Raw genomic sequence first — 13,516 nt, 5'->3', positions numbered from 1 at the left:
GCACGTTTGCTTGACACTCCTCTAAACGATAGAACCACCGGCTAGAGTAAAGACAAAACCCGAAGTCAATTTCCTCGAATCCAAACATGATTGAAAATCTGAGTCCGTATATCCTAGAGGAGTCAGATCCTCCCCGGAATATACCAGCATATCATTCCTAATTTTCCTAAGGTACTTGGATATATGCTTGACCGCTACCCAGTGGTTATGTTAGATAAACAACTTATTTAATTGTGAGACTTCAAGTAAATATGGTAGAGAAGAGATATTAAAACTGTTTTAGATATAAAATGTTTAATATCTACTAATAAATATAATTTAAAATACAGATAAACTAAAATATTAGATACGTGAAATTACAGTTAATGCATGACATAAAGTGAAAAGAAGTTTCATAAATATGAATGTTATGTGTGGACAAATATGGAAGAGATAAGATATCAACCATATGAAATATATGGTAAATATGAGATGTATAATATGGACAAATATGAAAAATATTGAATACAATGCCAACAATCAATATTAAATGCGGTTGACAAGTGAGTTGGCTTTAATACAATAAATATGATTGACAAGTTTTATTAGTTAATATAATAAATATACAATATAAATAATAACATTTTGAACTTTTAATATAGACGAACATGATAAGATAAGATCTAAAAATTACAGAAAATATATGATGTAAAAAGACAACAAGTTTTATAAATAAAAAATGAGACATGGGGATCAATATTATACATGCATGATTTCATTTATAAATATGATATTGTAAAAAGTAGATATTATATTAATAATGTCAAATATAACAAATGTGAAAGGTGAGATTTTTATAATGAAAATTAACATTAGCATGATCAAAACTTTAACATTTTGTCAATGCAATTTTTGAAGTCATATTTCTAAAAATAAACAACAAACTTCTCATTTTAATAATATAAAATCTCTCACACTGCCTCATATTCTCAATATGTGTGTCGTAGAATTAATATTTTTTGATATTTTAAAAACATCACATGAATTTTAATTTGATAAAACATGTAAATATGTTTTTATGAATAGCAAATATGCATTTGTGTTTCAAATGAATGAGTTTGTTGTCTTACTTCAAATTTCATTTAACACTTAATTGGCTTGAACATACGTTTATGGTAAGAAATAAGAAAGTTGGATTACATGTATGTCCCATGAATTCTTTATACAAGATATGACATTTAAATAAATATGGTTGATATAGAATGTTATCAAAGTTATAGTATATTGTGGATGTGAATTGTCAATCAATTTTAACATGTCAAATATATAATATAGACAAACATGATAAGATAAGATTAGAAAATTATAGAAGATAAATAATATACAAAAGATTTCATTTATGGAAGATATATATGCAGAATGTGACATGAGAATCAATATTATATAAATAAAATTTCGTTTATAAAAAAAATTATAAAAATTAGATATAAGATTCATGTTGACGAATATAACAAATGTGAAATATGAGATTTTTATAATTAAAATTTACTTTAGCAAGATAACAACTTTAACATTTCATCAATGTAATTTTTGAATCTCTATTTCTAAGTATCAACAACACATTTCTCATTAATAAAAACTAGTCTAACATCATTTTAATAGTATAAGATCTCTCGTGTAGTATTATATTCTAAATACTTGTGTCACAGAGTTAGTATCTTTGGATATTTTAAAGCATTGCATGAAATTTAATTTGATAAAAACATATAAAAATATTACGAAAAGCATATATGCATTTCTTTTTTGAATCAATAAGCTTATTGCTTAAACTTCTAATTTTACTTCACACTTAGTTGACTTAATCATACAGTAATGATAATAGATAAGAAAGGTGAATTACTTTTATATCACATGAGTTATTTATAGGAGATATGATAGTTAAACAAATACAATTAATAGAGAATGTTAACATTTGTAAAAGATTATGGATGTAAATTGTCGACCAATCATTACTTGTCGAATATGTAATATAGTTTAATATGAAGAGTAAGATTAGAAAATTATGGAAGATATATGTATAGAAAGATAAAAGATTTTATGCACGCAGAATGTTATGTGTTGATCATTATAATACTTTTAATATTTCGTTAGCAAACAAAATGTTGTAAAAATCAGATGCAACGTGATATCAAATATAAAAATGTGAAGTATGAGATTTGCATAATTACTGTTAAAATTAGTATGAGCAAAACTCAAACATTTAATGCATTTTAGAAATTTTTGTTTCTAAGTGATTAATAACAAACTTCTCATGAACAATAAGCATATAATATAATTTTAATATCATAAGGTCTTTCACGTAGTTTTGAAAGTAATTATATTTAACGTTAATTGCATGACACTTTTACTATAAATAAATGTTTTATAAAAGTTTCTATTTAATATGTAAATAATATTTGTATAAATCATAAAATTGTATCATTGTTAACTTAAAAACATAAAAATAAAGTATTTTTATATTAAATGTGGTTGACAAGTTGAGTTGGCTCTAATACATTAAATGTGATTGGCAAGTTTAATTGACTAATATAGTAAATGTAGAATACAAACAATAACAATTATATTTTTGATAAATTTAATTTTCTCAATTGATAATATTGTAAACCATTCCCAATTAAATATAAAATACTGTTTAATCAAATATCAACAATTACCTTTCAATTTCATTATTTTTTTTATGAATGACGTATTCATCACATCTATATAAAGACTAATTGAAAGAATGTAATACGACAGAACTATAATCCTTTTGAATTTTTTAAGTGATCTAGTTTAGGCTTTATTATGCATGTTCTTGAAATAATGTGTAGTTATCGAATTAGGTTTTTTTTTTAATTGAATGCAATCCATTTAAATAAAAAATAGAACATAGAGAAAGCTTTGGTTTATTTGATTACTTGGTGCTTTGTTTTCTCATATTTAAGTAATGATTACCTCAGTAACCCTATAACAAATAATATAATTTATAACCAGTGTAAAATATAGCTCTTTTACCATGATAATTGGTTTAAAAGAAACAAGAAGGAAGAGAAAAAAGATTAGATTAAGTAGATAGTGTGATTTGACGTCACAAGTCTCATTTGGTACTTTTATATATCAGTTCTTATAAGTTACACTAGTTATTTACATTGTCACTATGAGTTACATTTTTCATTGTTCTCATTCATTTTTCATTCCTCCACCAAACCTGGCATTAATATGCGACTCCTAAAGCCAGCATGTCAGGCCCAATAACAAATAAAGAAGCGACTTGTAGCTCATGTTCTAACAGAAAGCATTTCTTCTCCAATTATTTTCTTGTTTGATTGCTAAGCTTCATTTTGTAACTCAAAATTGTGTCGGCGCCTGAGTTCTCGCATGGAACGAATTGCGAACGGAGTCAAACCCTCCAACACAGAAGGAGTTGAGTGCGAAAACTTTGACCAGCATTTGGAGAGAACATGATCCAGGTCAGTGGCCGTAAGAGCTAGGGCTTCAACCTTTGTCTGCGACATCACATTTCTACTTGACATTGGAAAGGCCGAATAAGAAGTTGATTTCAATCGCCATTCCAAAAGTTGTTCGCCATAATAATCACCTCTTTCAAGACGCTCCGGATGGTTGGTTTCTTCGAAGCTCCAAACAACTCCTTGCGTGAAGAAGAGCATAAACCCAATCGGTTCTCCCTTTCGAATAATATAACTATTCTCTTGATATATCTTTGGCCTTACGTAGTTGCAAATTGTTTCGTACACCTTTGTATCCAAATTTTCAAGCATTGGCACCTGCATGTATATATATATATATATATTTACGAATTCATATATATATATATGTGTGTGTGTGTGTGTGTGTAATAATCTGCAGCAAACACAACAATTAAGAAGATATATAAATTGCAATCTTTAATTCTGCCTACTTTGTTTAGCGTATCCCAGCAAAGGTGTTTCTTCAGAGACATTCGATGAGACAAAGGAAGAACAGGAAGTAGATTTCCGATGTCAACATCTTTTCCATGTCGCATTCTCAGTCGAACGTATCCCATAATCGTCTTTCTTAAATTATTACCACAGATTTTATTTCTCGAAATCCATAGCTCTGCTGATCGTTCTAATGTCCTCTGCTCAAGTTTCTTCTCATCCAATACATTAGTCATCCACTCTGCAAAGGACTGGATTTTAATCAAGAAGAAAATCATTAGTTCATCTCAAAATTAAGTCCAAAATATTTAATTTTTGTTAAGTCCACCAAATTTTAGAATGAGACTTTTTTTTTAATACAAAATTCAAAAGATATTGACTCTAACTCAACCTAGTAAAACCGATCCTACCTTATTAAGTGGATATTCATACAAATATCGCCAACGAATGTAGGATTTTAACAACTTTCGAGTAATTTTAAAGTGACAAAAATGTTTCAACTAATAACAGGTCAAGTAAGATTTGATCGATGTACAATTAATATTAAGGAAAAAGATAGAATTAGGATGAAAACTCGTAATTTATTCAAACCTCAGTCGTCTGCTGACGATCATGGCTCTCTTTACTCTCTTCAAGAAGAGAAAGCAAATGTTTTAGTTTCGAATAGCGATCTTCGTCTTCTTCTTCAATTGTACTATGCAATAATTGCATGACAATTTTCATCTTATGCTTAGGGAGTTTATAATTTGATAGATATGATCTTATTTCCTGTTCTTTGTCATTCATCTTCTTTCTTGTTTCCTCCGCTTGTGTGGTTTGCAATTGCATATATGTCTGCATATATATTTTACAAATTATAAAAACAACAAATAATTTTATTTGATTAAATAATCAAAGCCTAATTTGGGGAAATTATACCCCAGATCACCTAAATATTTGTTTATTTATTTTTTAAGAACTTTAACTTTTCAAACAAATTTCTGGATCCACTAGTCCTAAGCATATTATTTTATCGCGATTATTAAATTATCGCGCATTAATTTATCAGGATTTTATCTACATTTATATTTTTAAAGAGAAAAGAAATAAGAAATAAGCTGATTTTGATATATGAATTCTATTTAGTTTCTTTTTTTGGAATTTCGATAAATTACCTGTAGATTTCCAATAAGGTATAAAACTATAAGCAATCCCGTGAGAGAAATAAAAATTGAGAAGCAGTTTTCCCAAGTAAAGCCACTTGTCTCCAGATTTTGGCCAAGAGAGCTGCAAACAGGAATGCAATACATTAAGGGATGTGCGCAATAAAAGCATGCCGCAAAACGATATATCCAAAACGTGTTTAAAGATTACAGGGATTTTTATTTTTATTTTTTATTTTTTTTATTTTTATTTATTTATTTATTTTTTTAAAGTAAATTGTCCCTAAAACATATAACAATGTTGTTGGTCCATTAGGTTTCTCATGTCTGTATTAAATCAAATATTTGCACGAAAGATCCCTTAACTGTTTGAGCTACTGAGTTTCGGTCCTCAAAACTCGAAATTTTTATTACTTCATTAGTTATTCTAGGACCTAGGTAGGCAACATTGTTGCTATAAGGACTATTTGTGCTATAAAAAAAATAAAAAATAAAAAATTGAGAAACCAAAATACTTAAAAGCCTATAATAGTCCAATGACGATTTGTGCCAAAAAAACTCAAAAGTAAAATGCATTGTTGGTCAAACGTTAATTATAGTGCTATGTTTTATTCATATGCGTCTAGATTGGGTCATAAAATATGTATATAACATTGGATAGAATTATTATTTCATATTAAATAAAATTGAATTACAATCTCTAATCTCAATTCATACTGATACAAACAAGGCCGAGCAGATATTATAGAATTTTCATATATGTTGGGCATTTGGTTCAATAATTTAAGTTTTAAACATTTAAATTATGTGATTTGAATTATAAAATTTGAATTAGTGAGAATTTTGTAAAAAAATTGATTTTGTATTTGGAAATATGTTTGAAATTAGAATCCGAATTTTTTTTATAAAAAATTTAAATTTATGTTTGGATAAATTAGTTTGAATTGAACTATAAAAGAAAGTAGAATAAATCAAAATGTGAGCCCTTTCACTATTTATGTTAGAGTTAGAATTATAATATTTTTTTTAGAAAAAAAAAAACTAATTTATTGAATTTGAATAATTCAATAGTTTAAATTTTGTAACTTAAAATTTGAATCATTCCCTTACAAACATTAATTTGAATCAGTGAGGGTGCGTTTGGGAGTGGATCCAGAATCATAATTCTAGATCCTAATTCAGAATTAGTGTTTGTTTACAGTGATTCTGAATCATAATTCAAAATCAGTGTTTGGTTTGGATGATTCTGAATCATGATTCAGAATCTGATGTGATGTTTTAAACTAGCTTAAATCATGATTCTAAAACCACCCCCCTCTTAAATTTAAGGTGATTCAAACTCCTGATTCTGAATCATCATTTAAGAATCATGATATGAACCCAAAATCATGAATCATAGTTTTGATTCTAGAATCATAGTTCTAATTCTAGAATCATGATTAGAATTACCTTGATTTGAATTATCGTACCAAACGAATCCTGAATGACTCAAATCTTAAAAATTTAAAACTCAAAAGTGATTCAATTCCAAACCTCATATTACGCAGGCCCCACCAAAAGCAGTGAATGAGTTTTTTGAGAAAATCTCCTGCTCCAAAAATATGTGCCCCAATGGCGTTAGCAAATATTCCAAAATCATACACCTCTGCATTTGGAGGATCTACAGGGCATTTCTCTTTCAAAAGTGTCAAATTTCTCGAGGGAGTGGTGATGTATTTGTCACAGTCAAAGATGGCACTAGAAACACACCCAGCTTCGCTTTTACAAGCATCATTCCAGCAATTTGTCTCCCGAAAAATAGAATATAGATAATAAAGGGCACCGTACACCTATCATACAATACAATCAAATTATAATTTATTAGACTAGAGGACATTTCACCTTTTTAAATGTCTTTTATTTAGCACAATGCAGTATTTGAAACGAGATTTTTATTTTTCCCAACATGACAGATATTAATCACTGTTTTCCTACTTTATAACTAAAAAACCAATTTTACTTCTTTTTTTAGTCTAAATTAAAATTTGACCAATATGAATTAATTTTTCTTTTTATAATTGACCAGTTATTTTTCTTAACATGACATATAATAATTATTAGGATGCGTTTATTAGCACTCACTTTTTCTATTTTTCACAGACCTCTTTTTTATATTACTAAAATATCTATTAATTAAATTACTTTTAAGGACAATAATATTCAAAAAAATACCCATTACATACCCCAATATTAAAAAAATATATTACCTTCTAAAATTTACTATGTCCTATATTTGCAGAAGAATAGGGATGAATTCAAACGCTTCCCACAAAAAGTTACGTGTCAAAAATTTTCTTAAAAATTATTGTTCTTTTAATTCAGATTTTGATGGCAATTTACATTATTAATTCTGAAGGATTTGTGATTCGTGAAAGAAATTTTGAAGAGAAAAGTTTTTACTACCGCCGACATGCAGACAAGTCACTATGATTGGATATGAAAAGTTTTTGTTTTGTTGCATATATGTATTGACGAATTTAAAGAAAAATGACTTTTCCCCAAAAAAAGAAAATTATACAAATGTAAGGCCCTTCAAGTAGGCTGTAGTAATGTAAATATCCCTAGATTTATTTGAAATTAGTATACATTTGGAAAAGCTTTTTTGGATTTTTGGATGGAACCTTCTCCGGTATCCCAAAATACTGATAGGTTAGATTTTTTATGCATCATATTTACATAAAATCACGTAAAAATAAAAAAAATACACAAATCTAACTATTAAAAAAACCTAGCCTACTGGTACTCTAAATGTACCAGAAAATCTCCCTTTTTGATAGCTAATAGCAGTTTAGTAAAATTTTGGGCCAAACTTTTGAAAAATAAGCTTTTAAAACATCTTCCCAAAATCTTCAAAAACCCTCCTAAAAACCCACTTAAAAAGTTTAAACATTCTGAAAACCATTTCAAAATATACTTTATTCTCAAAGTTGGTGGCACATCAAATATAATTCTCAATGCTATTTTTTTTAAAATACTTTTACCAAACACCTATTCAGTATTTTTGTAATCATTTCTGAGAAATGTTTTCAAACGGGTATGTACATTTTTTCAAAACAACTGAACCCTAGAAAGGACCATACAATATTAAAAATATACTTACATGACCACCAAGGATGTAGAGACAGAAATTAAAGGCACCTCTAACCCCATACACGTCTAGTGAGCGAGCCAAAAGTTCTTCCAACATCCATGGCAGAAAAGTAAATACGAAGAATCCTTGGCACATATGCGAAAAGGATAACAAAGTTTAGGAGCCTTCTTGCTGTCAAAGATCTCAAGCCAGCCAATTTACCAAAGAAACCAATCACCACCACCTGCAGCGCAAATTACAAAAATACCCTCTCAAAAGTTGGTATTCAAAAGTAGGTAAAAACTTATAACTATACCAAACTTGGCCTTGCCTGTGGGATGGGAAGAATGGCTAAGATATCGATTAGAAGGTAAGACCAGGGAAGTACATCGAAGATTGACGAGTCCTTAGCCATTGCAAAGGCACTGCCAATTCTAACCGTGAAATGCAAAACATAGGCCATATCGGTGGCAGTTCGCACAAAAAGAGCAAAAGTCTTCATCTTTTCGTCCATTTTCACGCATTTTTTATCCTCGTCTAAAATGGGAATGTAAAGAAAGAACGGATCGATTGCCACCCCAATCACACACGATATTAGAAATATCTTGCTCCATGGTGACCAAGGGTTTGGGTTCAATATTTGCTCCAATATCTTTGTCTTCTTCGATTTAGGCTCCTGATCTACTACTTGATTCTCCTCCACAACTCTGATCAATAAAAATAATGCAAACTCCAAATTACTTGTTTTTCTTGCAGCTAACGTTAAACAACTTTATTTGGTGCATTAAACATGCAAACTGCTTCATTTAGGGACAAAATAACCAAAAATGCGCGCGAGAAACTCTAGTACAAGTACAAGAGTTAAAAGCATATATTTTCCAAAATTTACATATATTATTTATTTACACTTGCTAAGAAATTAAAACAAGATAAATTGAAAGTTATAAATGGAAGTAAGGAACCACACTAACCGCAGTGCTACGATGGCTTCGTCATCAAGATTGCCCATAAGTGATGCAATAGCGGAGAAAACTAGCAAAGCTTCTGAAAAGAAAACAGATGTTAAGACACTAAAACTTAACCCAAAAACATAAAACGAGCGAAAAAAAAAAGAAAAGAAAAAGAAGTGCAAGAAGGTATGAGATTTACGAAGACTATAAATAATTAAAGAGATGGTACAGTTCTCGAATAGTGAAATGTAAAAACAAAATTTTGGCCACTACTCCATTTGGTAAGGGAAGCGTCGCTATAAGAGAGAGATTATAGTTTAAAATCTTAAAAACAATCAACTTATAAAATACAAATTTTTGAGCCAATTAAAAAATATTTCGATCCAAACACTCTTTGTTTTGGTATATTACAGAATGTGGTACGGGTATATTGTAATGTGTAATAGTGTCTAATGAGTGTATTATATAGCAGGAGCCAAACAACATATTAGACAAAATTATATTTTTTGGTAAACAAAAATTATGGAATCTCTAAAACAAGTAAAATTAAAATATTGTAAAAATAAATAGATTGGGCAAGAAAATGTAAAAATTGAATAAATTCTAACAAAACAAAAATGTAAATATTGTTGCTTTATTAGCCCCAAAGGAAAAATGAAAAGCAAAATACTAAAGCAACTGTGAGAAAATATCAAGCAAGGGTTGAACGACAATGACTCACAAATAAGTGCAAGCAATTGAGATAATCTTCCCCTCTACTCACCAGTAAAACATATATATGAACAACATTGTAGTCCACCTGCCTAATGAAGAGGAAAGTCTAGGAGAGAGAGAGAGAGAGAGAGAGGAATGCGTACTTTTCTAAGGTAAAAAAGAGAGAAGCAAGGTATTTTCCTTTTTGGGTTAATATTTCACTTAATATATATATGTATATATATGTATGTATGTATGTATGTATGTAACACTGCAACTATTGGCTCGCTGTCAACGGACAATGTCCCTCTTTTAGTTTAACGACATGGACTTCTTTAAATTATAGATAAAATACAATAACTAGAGAGTGAGGAATGTCTACTTTAGTACGAAAAAGAGAGAAGCAATGTATTTTCTTTGTAATGTTCTTGGAAAGAAAAAGAAAAGAATCCATCTTTTAGTTTTTAATTAATGACGAGAACCTCTTTTAAATAAAGAAACAATAATTTGAGAGAGAGGAATATGAGCTTTACGAGGTGAAAGAGAGAAGCAATGTATTTTCTTTATCGATAACTTTGCCCTTTTAATATAAAAAAATTAAATAAAAAAAACCAAAATTTTAAAAACGTAAACTCATTTTCCCACAATCTCCTTGCGACACCCGAGAAAATTCCAATGTGTAATTATTGGAAATAATTATAATTGAATTTTCCACTAAATCTTCAAGATTTAAGTGGCTGATTCTTTATAGTTTTCTATATTTAAAAGTTATAAGTTTTGGCGCATACTCTTGGAATTTGATTGGTTGTCCAAAAATACCCTTTCTCTAAAATAATAAACATTAAAAGAAAAGAGAATAAAAAAAAATTAAAAAAAGAAAATGAAAATTAACGTGAGACATCTGCATCTTCTCGTTCAAGAAAGAAAGAGGGAAAGGGGAGAGATTTTCATTTTTTATCCTATACACTAACTACCCACACAAGCATGTTTTTATTTTTTATTTTTTATTTTTTTTATTTTTTATCAACTAAGCATTCAAATGTGGTGAAAATTTGTCCATTTTACTAATTTTATGGACGTTCTACATTTAAAATCAAACTCTTGAAGTTAGGGATTTGAAGGTATGCTAATATCTAATTTTTTTCCTAGAACGAGTAGCTGAAATAGTAGTCAACATCGGCTTGAGTCACCATCAACACGTCGAATCGAGAAGCAGCTGTTTGGTCCCACTGGAATGAAAGAGTTTCCGACAGCTCCAGAGTGAAAGGCTCGGCCTCACCCCTCTTCCTTTTCGCAAGGGGAACGCTTGTCGGCGAGGAAGGGGATCGGATAGCCGAGCGATGAGTCGACTCACCAGATGCAAAGTGTCTTGCTTGGCGGCAGCACATTCTTGTCGCGGCCAACCGAAGACTTACCTCTTCTGATTCGAGCTGCCAATTCATCCTTCGACGTATCAATTTTCTTGGTCTTGGCAACTACAAAGAGAAGAATCAAAGTTAGCACCAGTAAGTCAAAATTAATGGGAAATTTTTTTCACATTACGAGTCTGCGAGGCCACCTGCACAGAACCGAGGTGTTCCTTCATCACCCGATCCATTCGAGTCGCCAGTTCAACAGTGAAACTCGGCAATGCACTCCAAGCAAGCTTTGTAAAAGCACTAAGAGGTTAGATTCAATGAAATTCAAGTAAAGTACAAGTGCAAGTCTCTGGCGGCCCAAAACGAAAGGAGATGACCACAGGCAGTCCGACCGCATCAATCGGTCGGCGAGCCATTACAAACTTGGTCTTCTACTCGCGGTCCAAGTTTCGCACCTCTCCGAAGTCAAATTTGTTCTTCTTTCGGGCCACAAGCATGTAATGGCCGAGGGAATCAGAATTCTGCTTCATGTAGTAAAGCGACTAAAAGTCATGCAACAAGTTATTCACCGAATTAGGCATCAGCTACCCGATCACTATCTCGAAATGGGAGAGCACATCCGAAGCCAACTGCAACAATAGAAATTTCAATCTGATCATTAGAAAGATCTCATACAAGCCAAACCAGCCATCCTTCGGCTTATCCGCCCTCTCATTCCCGTCTGGAGCCTGAAGTTCCACATGTTCCGGAATGCCATATTGCTTCCACCACGCCTTGACATCCTCCGTCGTGACAACAGACGCCGTGTCGTTGTCCAAATAGCGCTAGATGTAAATTCCTTCATCATCAATTTTCAACTCCTTACGTCGAGCCGCTCGCAAATCAAGGTCATGAGCATCGCTCGAGGAGTTTGGCTGCCCAATGACAACAATGGCCAACGAGGAAGAAAACCCAAATTTCTCCAAAAATTCAGCCATTCTCACAGGTAAGTTATTTCCTTTTGGTTTTCCTTCACCTAACTTGTGTTTTGTAGGTCCTAGCAACAACCAAACATGCAAGAACAACAGAGAAGAATTCAACATGGGTTCGGCCAAAATCCAAGACAATCAAGAGAAATTTTTGTTCATTCTATTCCTAAATCACTAAATCATGAAATTTCATCTACAAAATATGGAATTTTATCAATAAGAAAGCCAAAAATGGCTGAGAACCGACGGGTTCACATCGAAGAACAGGGGCAAAGTCTAGAGACGTACGAACCAAAGAACGTCGGGAAGAGAATCGCGCGTGAACCGTCAAAGTCATCTGAGTTTGTCCAGAGCTTCTCGAGCATTCAGTTGAGTAGCCGAAATTGATTTTGGCTAGCAGAGCACACGAACTACTCTTTAAGCCGATTATCATCGACTACAAAGTGAGGGGCTAACTGTTGAGGTCAAATATTTCATTCATCATTTCTCATTATACACGAGTCTTCATACGTCTCGGAGAATGAGGTTGAATCACAAAATCGGCTGCCAGAAACAGACCGCTACTTGTCAGTAGGCTCGACTAGCCGAACAACTATTCAAGCTGTGGAGATGCTACCTCAGCATTATGAAAAATATGCACTGATTCTATCATTAAAGTAGCACCAAATTGTGGGATTTTACTCAGAAAAGCAAAAAGGAAAGTCAAATTACACGGCTTGCTCCCTAAATCACCGCCCTGTAAGGAAAGGATTGTGACGACCCTCTTTTGAGGCCGCCACTGTTACTAACTTTTTAACTTGTACTTACTGGGGTTTCTTAAAATATGCGGAACATTTTTTTTTTTTTTATATAAGAAGGAATACTTTCATAATTTGTAACAATAATTTCAAATAAGTGAATCACTAAATTTCTTAAAGCTTTTCTTAATTTTAGTTAAGATAAAACCTTTTAGGAATATCCTTCAAATGGAATAGCATTTGAACTCTTGTTTTAAATACTCTTTAAAAGCTTTTCTAAAACTAGTCATTTCAATCGGCCATCTCATTTGACTTTAAAACGGATTTCGTGAGAAATCTTAAATTCAAGTACATCTTAAAGTCCTTCTAAAATTACTCATTTAAATCGTCATGTTTAAAATTCATTTATTTGTTGCATGTACTGTAACATTCTAAAACTTAAATACTCAAAACTAGGGTTGTTAGTTACAACCTTCGTTTTCTTAACATACATATGTACGTATACTTTTTAAACATACATACTTGAAACTTTTGAATCATATAGACATATACATGATTTTTCTTAAACTTACTGCGGAAAATAACTGCGTGAGCGGTATCCATTCCCATCTCCACCATTCG

At 31.2% G+C, this 13,516-nt stretch overlaps 1 protein-coding gene across 1 annotated transcript; it reads right to left on the bottom strand.

Annotated features, from left to right (window-relative positions):
* Positions 1–3,347: 3,347 nt before the first annotated feature.
* On the bottom strand, positions 3,348–9,198 carry LOC21390698 (cyclic nucleotide-gated ion channel 1). Its single transcript, XM_024161926.1, has 8 exons — positions 9,161–9,198; positions 8,521–8,896; positions 8,272–8,433; positions 6,614–6,909; positions 5,093–5,204; positions 4,530–4,772; positions 3,938–4,189; positions 3,348–3,803 (listed from the first exon to the last, which is right to left on the bottom strand). The coding sequence occupies exons 1-8, from the start codon at positions 9,196–9,198 to the stop codon at positions 3,348–3,350; spliced, it is 1,935 nt and encodes a 644-aa protein (XP_024017694.1).
* Positions 9,199–13,516: the final 4,318 nt, after the last annotated feature.

The sequence above is a fragment of the Morus notabilis genome, unplaced genomic scaffold (genome assembly GCF_000414095.1).
Source record: "Morus notabilis unplaced genomic scaffold, ASM41409v2 Scaffold938, whole genome shotgun sequence".
NCBI classification, from domain to species: domain Eukaryota; kingdom Viridiplantae; phylum Streptophyta; class Magnoliopsida; order Rosales; family Moraceae; genus Morus; species Morus notabilis.
The sequence above is the reverse complement of the archived record's forward strand: the minus strand, read 5'-3'. Positions and strand labels throughout refer to the sequence as shown.

Bases quoted from the DNA above. Each gene is read 5' to 3' on its own strand.
- LOC21390698 (XM_024161926.1), bottom strand. From the start codon at position 9,198: ATGGGCAATCTTGATGACGAAGCCATCGTAGCACTGCG. The intron at 6,910-8,271 runs GTATGGGGTTAG...ATTGTATGATAG, and splicing joins TTGGCTCGCTCACTAGACGT to GTGTACGGTGCCCTTTATTA. The intron at 3,804-3,937 runs GTAGGCAGAATT...ATATACATGCAG, and splicing joins GCTGGGATACGCTAAACAAA to GTGCCAATGCTTGAAAATTT.